Here is a 12,858-nt window from a genome sequence, read left to right as displayed (position 1 = left end):
AGGACATCTTGACATAGATATATTCAAACTCAGACAATAGAACGATGAATTTTGACTCCTTCTCTCTCCTGAGGTAACTTCTCTTCCATTCAGAAGGGGGTCAGTCACCCTTTGTTTTGTTCTTCCTTTGTAATCAGGAAGTTAACAATTCTCTCCCTCCACATCCAAGGCATTAAGCAGCACAGGCTCTTCCTGAATATCCTCAGTGAAGCACTATCAGTAGTCCAGAGACAGATTACAAAAGGCTTCACTTACTAGTCTTCATTTGTTCTACCTACATTTGAAGAGTGAATTAGCTATATTTTTTTTAAAAACTTTGTAAAATTTTGCAATTCTTTCATTAAAGAAAAATAGGCAATCCCAGTTAGCAGGCCTCTACGTTACAAATTACCCGTGCATATAAAGGCCACATATATCTAGCCCTATTCTTCCTAAAAGTAAGTACCTAAATCTGCCGATGGGCCACATCCATGAAGACAACTAAAACTTTTTATAGACTCCCTGGGTTCAGAATAGAAGAAAATATAAAATTTCAAATATTTGCCTTAACAGAATGAAGAACAAAAATGACATGTTCATCTAATTGACATAGAAAGAGCATTTGACAGAATTCAAACATTTTTCATGATAAAAACTTTCAACTGGGAATAGAAGGAGATTGTCTCCACATAATAAAGACCATAAATAAAGACCATAAATGAAAGGTCTATAGCAAATATCATATTCAGTGCTGAAAAACTGAAAGTTTTTCATCTAAGGTCAAGAACAAGGCAAAAATGCCTGTTCTCACTGTTTCTATTCAACATAGTATTGAGAATTGTAGCCAGAGCAATGAGGCAAGAAAAAGGCAAGAAAAAGAACTAAAAGATATCTAAATAGGAAAGAAAGAATTAAAATCATCACTCTTTGCAGATCATGTAATCTTATGCGTAGAAAACCCTAAAGAGTCCACAAAAAAAAGTGGGAATTAATAAACAAAATAGCAAAGTTGTGGAATTCAAAATCAACACACAAAAATCAGTTGTGGTTTCATACAATAGCAATGAACAATCTGATAAGGAAATTAAGAAAAATAATTCCATTTAGAATAGCATTAAAAGGAGTAAAGCACTTAGGAATAAACCCAACCAAAAAGGTGAAAGATTTGTACACTAAAAATTGCAAAACATTGCTGAAAGAAATTAAAGAAGACACAAATCAATGGAAAGACATTCCATTGCTTATGGATTAGACAACTTAGTTTGTTAAGATGTCCACACTACTCAAAATGATCTATGGTTCCAGCACAATCTCTATCAAAATCCCAGCGGCATTTATTGCAGAAATTAAAAAGTCCTAAAATTCATATGGAATCTCACAGAACCTCAAATAGCCAAAAAATTTTGAAAAAGAACAAAGTTGGAGGACTCACACATCCTGGTTTCAAAACACATTACACAGCTAAAGTAATCAAAACAGTGTGATACTGGTATAAAGATAGACCGACAGACCGATGGAATAGAATAGGAATCTCAGAAATAAACCTTAGTGAATATAGTAAATCATCTTCAACAAGGGTGCCAAAACCACTTAACAGGAAAAAAACAATCTTTTCAACAAATGATATTGGGGAAAATTGAATATCCATGAGCAAAAGAATGAAGTTAGATGATTATTTAAGCTATGTACAAAAATTAACTCAAACCAGTTTAAGACCTAAACACAAACCCCAAAACTATAAAATTCTTACATGACAACATAGAGGAAAAGCTTCATGACATTGGATCTGGCAATGATTTCTTGGATATGACACCAAAGCACAATTAACAAAGGCAAAATAGGTAAGTGGAACTACATCAAATTAAAAAGCTACTATGCAGCAAAGATGAAAAAAAAAAGAAAATATTTGCAAATTACATATGTAAGGAGACCGAATATATACAGAAATACTACAATTCAACAAAAAATTAAATAATCTTACTTTAAAACAGGCAAAAGAATTGAACAGACATTTCTCCAAAGATGATATACAAATGGCCAGAAAGCATATGAAAAATGCTCAACATCATTAATCATCAGAGAATGCAAATCAAAACCACAATAAAACATCGTGTCCTACCAATTAGGATGGCTACTATTTAAAAAAAAAGGAAAAGGAAAAAAAAGAAACAGAAAATAATACATGTTGGTAAGGATATGGAATAATTAGAAGCCTTGCGCACTGCTGTGGGATTGTGAAATGGTGCAGCTACTACAGAAAACATCATGGAGTTTCTTCAAAAAATTAAAAATAGAACTACCATATGGTCCAGCAATCCCACTTCTGGGTATATATGCAAAATAATAGAAAACAGGGTCTGGGAAAGATATTTGCATACCCATATTCATAGCAGCACTATACACAATAGCCAACAAATGGAAGCAATTCAAATGTCCATCAATGGATGAATGGATAAACAAAATATGGCATATACCTACAATGGAATATTATTCAGCCTTAAAACAGAAGGAAATCCTGTCACATGCTACAACCTTGACGACACTGTGCTAAGTGAAATAAGCCAGGCACAAAAGACAAATATTTTATGATTCTATTTAAGGAGGTATCTAAAATATCTAAAACCAGATTCACAGAACCACAAAGTAGAATAGTTACCAAGTGCTGCCAAGAGGGGAAAATGAGGCACTGTTGTTTAATGGGCATGGGCATAGGGTTTCAGTTTTGCAAGATGAAAAAGTTGTGAATATCTGTTTCACAATCATGTGAATATACGTAACATTACTACACTATACACTTAGAAATAGTTAAGATTGCAAATTTTATGTTGTGTGTTTTTAACCACACATGCACACACAAAACTTCAAATACTTTGAAGGTGGTGGCTAAGAACTGTGCCAAATATTTTATCTCCTGGAATTCAGTTATTTAAATATATGTACAAGTTAATAAACACCCTCTTTAATGATCAACAATATAATAATGTTGGTTGGGTCAACTCTTCTAACAGGTATAGTTACTTTCACTCTAAGAATATAAGTTCATTAGGAAAACTGAATAGGATAATTTTGAAACAGTAAGACAAAGCAATAGGTAAAGGCTGCTTGGCATGCAGCACCTTGGTGGAGGGGGTGGGGATGATGGACTGCAGGTAGCAAGAGCAGAATGATCTATGGAAAAGAAGGAAAAGAAACAATGTAAACATGTAAAAGAAATACAGAATGAGGGGAAATATATTTTTTAAATTTTGGTATAGATTCATCATCTATCATAGACAGAAAGAATGAATTATCTTCTCTACTTTCCACTACCTCCTGTGTTCCAAAGAATCAAAAGTCAGTTTAGTTCTAAATAATTCAGTAGTATATGAGAGGTGCCTTGGCTGAACTGGGACCCAAATCCCATTTGTTACATGTTTCTACAGAAAACTCAATTCCAAGCATTGACCTTAAAAAAAGTTTTATAGCTCTTTAAGATTAATTTCAGGCCAAATTTATGGCTGTATTTCTAACAAAACTTAAATTCAATTCCAGAAACAATAAGTATATGGGTCGTTATTATATTTAAACAAATATGTATACACACACACACACACATATATATGTACTTCAGTAGAAAATAATTATTAAATATCATTAATAGTTACATTAAATACAGTTAACTCTCAATTTTTTCAATAATACAGCTTTGTCTTTGTAAAAAAGTATAATTGAAAAATGTATTCAAGTATTAGGAGTTCACTGACATATTTTTCTTTACTTTTTATCAGGAATTTTTTTAGGGGGCGCCTGGCTTTCTCAGTAGGTAGAGCACATGACTCTTCATCTCAGGGTTGTAGGTTCAAGCCCCACTGTGGGTATAGAGATCATTTTTAAAAATAATAAAATCTTTTTTTTTTTAAAGTTTTAAAGAGTGGGTATTAATTTGAATTTTTTATCTTCTTTCCAACCTTGCCTTTAGAAACAGATGTTCGATGAATTGTGAAATGGACATAAATGGGCAAAAAAAAATGAGTTGGAATGTACAGGAGTGTAAAATAGGCATAAAAATGGAAAGGGGATGACTTCAATGGTTTGACAGATCCAAACTCCTTACCTGGGAACTATTTGCCTAATGACATCATCTTTAGAATAAAGTAACTGAAACCGAAATTTATTACGTTCTTTAAAAATAGCATTCATCCGTAGGACAAGAAAGAGAAGAAGAAAGGGGGGATAAACAGAAGGGGGATAAACCATGAGAGACTATGGACTCTGGGAAATAAACTGAGGGCTTCTGGGCAGGGGGGAGGGAAATGAGATAGGCTGGAGATGGGTATTAAGGAGGGCACGTATTGCATGGTGCACTGGGTGTTATACGCAAGTAATGAATCATAGAACTTAACATCAAAAACTAAGGATGCACTGTATGGTGACTAACATTATATAATACAAAAATATTATTATTAAAAACAGCATTCAATTTTTAATGAAATGAACTTAAGATTAATAAGTTGTGAAATTCAAAATTATATGAAGTAAAATATCTTCATAATATGTTGTTTGGGAATTAAATTGGCATAACTAGTGCTTGAGTAGTAGAAAATACCGAGTAGAAAACAGCAGTCACATAGACAGTAGACATTCCAACTCAACAGCCAAGTACCCTATTTGATTTGTGAAGGCCTAATTTTCATTAAATAATGCTAAGCCAATTTAATATGCCGATTAGTTTAATAATCATTTTAGTTGGACTTTTTAAAGTGATTTAGGAATGCAAAATAGTTTAAATAATTCATACCATTTTAATTTTCACTCTGAATTTATGCATCTGATAGGAAGTGTGAAAGTATCTTTTTAAAACCTCAAATGCTAGTGTTGGATATAAATACCAGTCAGGTATTCTTGACTTAATGGCAACAGTATTTGAAAGCGGTTCTAGTTCTAATGTTAAACATAGCTTTGTCAGGAGTCACACAGAGGAAAGGAATTAAAAGTCGAAAGGAATTAAAAGTCAAAAGGTATAACCTGAGACTCCAACCTTGAGAAGGTGTTCCTGGCATAGTGCATGATACTGTCAAAGTCGTATCTTTCTCCAAGTGAGTTCACTTCTCCAGGCTCCATCTTCAGAAAGTTGTACTCTTGACCTAAGAATCAGTCACAAACATTTCAGAAGCGTTTTCACCCACAGAGAAAAGAAGAGAAGAGCCCCTCCTTGGCGTGCACGTGCTCTTGACGAAAGGCTGGTTGCAGCTATCTGCGAACACCCAGCTACGTGCAAAGGTATGCCTCCGGTCCTACTGTTTTCACTTCGTATCACACTGAAAAAGTAATACTGAATTTGATCAACAAATCAATTTTCCAAAGAAAAAGCTGGATGACCACAAGCATACTCTGGGTTTTTTTCCATTTATACATTTTACGTTCTTATAATATTTGTTTCTCTAAAATCTCACTGCTTTTTTTCAGTACTGCAGGAAGATCATAAAAAAGCTACATCTTTATCTAATGAGTCCCCACCTTTCTCTTATGACTACATTTGTCTAGATCAACAAAAAATCACCTTTGTATTTGCTTTAGAGTCTTTCTATGAAACACTGAGAAAACATAAAAGCAGTATTTGTACGGACATGCAACACTGCAGGCTTTGGCTGTGCGGCTTGGTCACTAACGGTAAAACACCAGCAGCAGAGTTCATTCGGAAAGGAGACAAGATTCTCTCTGATGAATCTATTCCAACCTCCATTTGGAGGGCTTTTTGATCAAGAAGAATGTGCTTCAGAACTTAACAATGTATTTATTCTTGTTTTACTTTTCACAACTGTCAAAATGTCAAAACTTCTGGACATTTTCATTTTAGCGGGTTTCTCAACTGGCTATTTATAACTGTATTGCTATACTGTTTCTTGAAATCTGAAAATAACAGACTTCTCTATGTTGATCTATGGCAATGGTTCCAGAAACAGAGAATTCCCTCAGAATTCAGGCCTCAGTGACTCCGTTTTCTCCATCTCAGTAGCTGAAGATGGCTGCGTTTATGTAACTTCAGAAGTTTTGAACGATCCAAATGTAAAGATGAGTTCTCAGAATTTCAAATTCAAGGTTGCAACTCAGAATGGAACTATTACAACACTCCTCTAACCAGGTTTCTATTCCAACTGCCATATGACTATGAAAAACACAAATATTACATTAATGAAAAATTTTCCAAAAGACTAAAGAAATTGAGTGATACCAGAGCATAGTATCTCTGCGAGAAGGAAATCCAGTATACTCACGTGAGCATTAAGGATTGAAGAATCATCCCGAAGCTACAGAACCAAAGTCCCAGGCTAAAGTGTTTTAGTCTACCTTTTAATGACTTCACACATTAATGAACTAACCAGCCTGTACGCTGGAGTATGTGTTCCCCAAATCTCTGATGTATCTGTCTGTATTATAACCATTTTCAGGAAAAATCCTGCATTCTTGCCAATCTCTTCTAAAAGCAACCATTAACAACATTCTTCTCCATAAGGAAGAACAAGTATATTTTAACATATCCAATTCTAAGGTGAGATTTTTATAAAGCTATGGAGCTGATTTTATGGACATTAATCTATAACCCACTGGAGATTTCAACTTCAAGCACAATATGGGAAGATACTCTCTAGTTAAAGCAACATGTTTTATGAAAATTTCCGAAAGTGGGCCATTAAAACAATTTCAGTCATATACTTTGAGGCCTTAACATGAAGATGACTCATTGTTTGGTGCTAAATAAAAACAATATGGCCATACGTGGTCCAAATAAAGAAAACTGAACTTGTTTTATGAAAAAAGGGAGGAGGATCAGAGATATAGAGCACCAGGGGAACTTACCCTAAACAATTAAAAAAAAAAAAAAAGATGATAAGCCTTCTTCTTGAAGGAGTAGTCTAAAATGGATTAAAGTAATCCGATCTTTACACCAATTTGGTTCCTACTGTAGCTACTAATTTTGCATATAATATGTGAGGCTAAAGTCTGCACTTATTAGACATTGCCCTTGAATTACAGTTGATCTTAAGTTTCTGAGCCAGAGCAAGCCATAAATTTGTTGAAGATTAACCTCCAACATGACATGACCTCTTTCATACTAGAATTGCCCTGTGACAGTAGTTCCAAATACTCAGGAAATCTCACACAATAATTCTTTCTTTTCTATTGGCCTTAATGTTGAGTCACCCAAGGTATGAATAGCCATAATTGCTAAGCACCATGTTAAGTATTATATATTTATATCCTACTTATATATTTCTTGCTTAAGTACATATTTATGTTAAAATGGAGTCCTATTATTAAGAGCAAGAATCATTCTTGAAAGTTACTTCCTTTATAAGATGTTTTCTCCATGTAATAAAAGAAACCTAATAACTATGGTTAACAGCAAACTTCTACTCATTTAATTGGTAGTTGAAATCATTTTCAGAAATATTATTTCCGCTTTATTTCTTTCCTAATGATATACAGTAAGATGAACTTTGATAGCTGGCTCAGGCATTTGAGTCTCCTATATTGGAACTAAACATTTTCTGTATTTCTCTTTGATAATCAGCAACACAAATGATTTCGTCATTTTTTAAACTGATATATACTTGATATACAATATTATATTAGTTTCATGTGTACAACACCACTTGTATACACTGCAAACTGATCACCACAATAATACGTCTAATTACGATCTATCACCATGCAAAGTTAATAAAATATTGTCTGAATTCCCTATGCTGTACATCACATCTCCATGACTTTCTTTTTCTATAACTGGAAGTTTGTACTTCTTGATCCTGTTCACCTATTTCATATTCCCAAGTCCCCTCCCCTCTGGCAACCACCACTCTATTCTCTGTATTTATGAGTCTTAGTTTTATTTTGCTTTATGTGTTCGTTTGTTTTGTTTTTTAGATTCCCCTTAGAACTGAAATCATGTGGCATTTGTCTTTCTTTGTCTGACTTATTTCACTTAGCATAATACCTTCAAGGCATGATTTCAGTCTTTTTCATGACTGAGTGATATACGTGTGTGTGTGTGTGTGTGTGTGTGTGTGTGTGTGTGTGTGATGTCTTCTTTATCCATTCATTTTATTGATGGATACTTGGGTTGTTTTCCCATCTTGACTATTGCTGAGAATGCTGCAATGAACACAGGGATGCATAAGTCTTCTTGAATTGGTGTTTTTGTTTTCTTTGGATAGACAACAAGAAGTAGAATTGCTGGATCATATGGTAGTTCTATTTTTAGTTTATTGAAGAACCTCCATACTGCTTTCTATAGTGGCTGCACCAGTGCATGACGGTTCCGTTTTCTTTACATCTTTGTCAAGATTTGTCATCTCTTGTCTTTTTGATGAAAGCCATTCTAACAAGTGTGAGGTACTATCTCATTGTGGTGTGTGTGGTTTTTTTTAAGATTTTATTTATTTATTTGACAGAGATAGAGACAGCCAGCGAGAGAGGGAACACAAGCAGGGGGAGTGGGAGAGGAAGAAGCAGGCTCCCAGCGGAGAAGCCTGATGTGGGGCTCGATCCCAGAATGCTGCGATCACGCCCTGAGCCGAAGGCAGACTCTTAACGACTGAACCACCCAGGCGCCCCTCTTTGTGGTTTTGATTTGCATTTCCCTGCATTAATTATTGATGATTAGTGGTGTTGAGCATCTTCATGTGCCTGTTGCCCATCTGTATGCCTTCTTCAGGAAAATGTCTATTCAGAGCCTCTGTCAATTTGTTAATCAGATTATATTGTTGCTATTAATTTGTATGAGTTCTTTATATATTTTGGATATTAACGTCTTGTCAGATATATGATTTGTAAATGTCTTCTCCCATTCAGCAAGTTGCCTTTCATTTCATTTGTGGTTTCTTTCACTATGCAGAAGCTTTTATACTTTGATGTAGATCCATTTCTTTTTCCTTTTGTTACCCCTGCATTTGCAATCAGATCCAAAAACAAACAAACAAACAAGAAAAACAACAACAACAAAAAATAACACTAAGCCTAATGTCAAGGAGCTTATGCCAATGTTTTTATCTAGGAATTTTATGGTTTCAGGTCTTATATTTGTCTTTAATCTATTTTGCGTTAATTTTTGTGTATAGCGTAATAAAGTGGTCCAGTTTCATTCTTTTGCATGTAGCTGTTCAGTTTGCCTAACACCATTTATTGAAGGGACTATCCTCTCCTCACTGTATATTTGTGTTCCTTTTGCTGTAGATTAACTGCTTATATATAGATATATATACACACATATGCAGATAGATATACATATATATCTACATACATATATGTATATATGTGTATATATATACACACACATATAGATAGATAGATAGATAGATAGATAGATAGATAGATAGATAGATAGATATAGGTTTATTTCTGGGCTCTCTATTCTGTTCCACTGATCTATGCGGCTGTTTATAAGCCAATACTATATTGTTTTGATTACTACGGTTTTGTAGTATAGTTTAAAATCAGGAAGTATGGTACTTCTGGTTTGGTTTTCCTTTCTCAAGGTTGCTTTCTGTATTAGAGGTCTATTGTGACTCCATACAAATTTTAGAATTATTTGTTCTTGGTCTGTGAAAAATGCCATTGATTGCATTGAATCTGTATATTCCTTTGGGTAGTATTTAACAATATTTAACAATATTAATTCTTCTAATCAATGAACATGGAATATGTTTTTACTTATCTGTATTGTCTTCAATTTCTTTCATTAGTGACTTATAGTTTTCGGTCTACAGGTCTTTTACCTCCTTAGTTAAATTTATCCCAAGGTATTTTATACCTTCTGATGCAACTGTAAATAGGATTGTTTTCCTGATTTCTCTTTCGGATAACTTATTAGTGTCAGATACACAACATATTTTTATACATTAATTTTGTATCCTGTAAAATTTACTTAATTCATTTATTAGCACTAAAAGTTTTTTGATGGAGCCTTTAAGGTTTTCTACAAATACCATTATGTCATCTATAAATAGTGGCAGTTTTCCTTCCTCCTTTCCAAACTGTATGACTTTTATTTCTTTTTCTGACCTAATTGTTGTAGCTAGAACTTCCAATGCAACTTTGAATAACAGTGGCAAAAGTGTCTTGTTCTGATCTTACAGGAAGAACTTCCAGCTTTCACCATTGAGTGTGATACTAGCTGTGGGATGGTCATATATGGTCTCTATTATGTCAGGTACAGTCCCTCTATACCCACTTTGTTAAGAGTTTTATCACAAATGGTTGTTTAATTTTGTCAGTGATTTTTCTGTATCTACAGGATGATCATATGATTTCTGTTTTTTGTTATTGTGCTATATCACATTGGTTAACTTGTGCATGTTGAGCCATCCCTGCATCCCTGGAATAAATTCCACTTGATCCCAGTGCATGATCCTTTAAATGTATTGTCAAATTTGGCTTGCTAATATTTTATTGGGGATTTTTGGATCTATATTCATCAAAGATATTGGCCTGCAATTTTCTTTTTTTGTGCGGTGTCCTCATCTGCTTTTAGTATTAGAGTAATCCTGACTTAGTAAAATGAGTTCAGAGGCACTTCCTCCCCTTCAATTTTTTTTGGAATAGTTTGAGAAGGATAAGCATTACATGTTCTTTGAATGTTCAGTAGAATTTACCAATGAAGCTTTCTGGTCCTGGGATAAAAGGGTCTTTTAAATTACTGATTCAATCTCCTTATAAGTAATTACTATAATATTCAGATTTTCTATTTCCTTATGATTCAGTCTTGGAAGATTATATGTTTCTAGGAACATAACCAGTTCCTCTATGTTCGCTTATCTATTATTGTTCATAGTGTCTAATGATCCTTCGAATTGCTGTGGTATCAGTTATAACTTCTTTTTTTTTCTAATAATAATATTTTTTATTATATAATTTTTTTTTAAAGATTTTATTTATTTATACGACAGAGATAGAGACAGCCAGCGAGGAGGGAACACAAGCAGGGGGAGTGGGAGAGGAAGAAGCAGGCTCATAGCGGAGGAGCCTGATGTGGGGCTCGATCCCAGAACGCCGGGATCACGCCCTGAGCCGAAGGCAGGCACTTAACCGCTGTGCCACCCAGGCGCCCCTTATTATATAATGTTAGTCACCATACAGTACATCCCTAGTTTTTGATGTAAAGTTCCATGATTCATTACTTGCGTGTGACACCCATAACTTCTATTTCATTTTTTATTTTATTTATTTGAGTCCTCTCTTTCTCTCTCTCTTTTCTGGGGGGGTGAGTCTAGCTAAAGGTTTATCAATTTTGTTTATCTTTTCAAAGACCCGGATTAGGGGTGCCTGGGTGGCTCAAATGGTTAAGCGTATGCCTTCAGCTCAGGTCATGATCTTCAGGGCCTGGGACCGAGCCCCGCGTCAGGCTCCTGGCTCAGCAGGAAGTCTGCTTCTCCCTCTGCCTCTCCCCCTGCTCATGCTCTCTCTCTGTATCTTTCTGTCTCAAATGAATAAATGAAATCTTAAATAAAAAAAAAAAGACCCAGCTTATAGTTTCATTGATCTTTTCTATTATCTATTAAGTTCTATTTCATTTATTGTTTCCTTCCTTCTACTAACTTTGGATTCATTTTTTTTTCTTTTTCTAGTTCCTTTGGGTGTAAAGTTAGATTGTTTGAGTTTTTTTGTTTGTTTGTTTCCTGAAACGGGCCTGTATTGCTATGAACTTAACCTCTTATAATCACTTTTGCTGCAACCCATAGATTTTGGTATATCGTATTTCTATTTTCTTTTGTTTCTGGTTATTTTTCTAATTTCTCTTTTGAATTCTCCAATGACTCAGTGGTTGAGTAACATGTTGTTTAATCTCCACATTTTTGTGTTGTTGTTTTTTTTCAGTTTTCTTCTTGTAATTGATTTCTAGTTTCATGCCATTGTGGTCAGAAAAGACGCTTGATATGATTTCAATCTTCTTGAATTTACTGAGACTTGTTTTGCAACTTAACATTTGATCTATCCTGGAGAATGTTCCATGTGCACTTAGAAGAAGGTGTATTTTGCTGCTTTAGAATGGAATGCTCTATCTTCTAAGTCCTTCTGACCAAATGTGTCATTTAAAGCCAATTCTTTCTTAACTGATTTTGTGTCTGGATGATCTATCCATTGATGAAGTGGGGTCTTAAAGTCCCCTACTACTATTGTATTACTGTTAATTTCTCCCTTTAGGTATGTTAATATTTGTGTATTTAGGTGCTACTATGTTGGTTACATATACATTCATAAGCGTTATATCTTCTTGCTGTATTGACGCCTTTAACATTTTGCAATGCCCCCCCCTTTTTTTTATCATTTATTAGTCTTTGTTTTAAAATCTATTTTGTCTATGAGTATAGCTAACCAGCTTTCTTTTCATTTGCATTTGCACAGAATATCTTTCTTCCATTCCTTCACTTTCAATCTGTGTGTGTTTAGTTCTTAAGTGAGTCTATTACAGGCAGCATATAGATGTGTATTTTTTAAACTATTCAGCCATTTTATATCTTTTGATTTTAGTATTTAGTCCATTTACATGTAAAGTAATTATTGATAGGTATGTACTTATTGCCATTTTGTTGACCATTTTCTGGCTGTTTTTATAATTCCTCTCTGTTCCTTTCTCCTCTTTCTCTCTATCCTTGTGGTTTGATATCTTTCCTCAGTGTTATTTATATTCCTTTCTCATTTTCTTTTGGATATTCACTATAAGTTTTTGCTTTGTGGTTACCGTGAGGTTCACATATAACATCCCTATGTATTTAATAGTCTATTTGAAGTTGATAGCAACTTAAATTTGAATACATTCCAAAACTACATTTTTACTTCCCCCCCCATATTTTGTTTTTGATGTCACATTTTCAATCTTTTTATTTTATGTATCTTTTAACT

At 34.1% G+C, this 12,858-nt stretch overlaps 1 protein-coding gene across 1 annotated transcript in view; it reads right to left on the bottom strand.

Moving 5' to 3' along the window:
* TLL1 (tolloid like 1) overlaps positions 1-12,858 on the bottom strand; it is a 136,954-nt gene that overhangs the window by 85,452 nt on the left and 38,644 nt on the right. Inside the window, exon 7 of the mRNA XM_040625543.1 lies at positions 4,997-5,102. Coding sequence (XP_040481477.1) covers positions 4,997-5,102 — 106 coding nt within the window. The remainder of the gene's footprint in view (positions 1-4,996; positions 5,103-12,858) is intronic.

The sequence above is a fragment of the Ursus maritimus genome, unplaced genomic scaffold (genome assembly GCF_017311325.1).
Source record: "Ursus maritimus isolate PB19 unplaced genomic scaffold, ASM1731132v1 scaffold_11, whole genome shotgun sequence".
NCBI lineage: Eukaryota > Metazoa > Chordata > Mammalia > Carnivora > Ursidae > Ursus > Ursus maritimus.
This window is presented reverse-complemented; position numbering and strand designations above follow the sequence as displayed.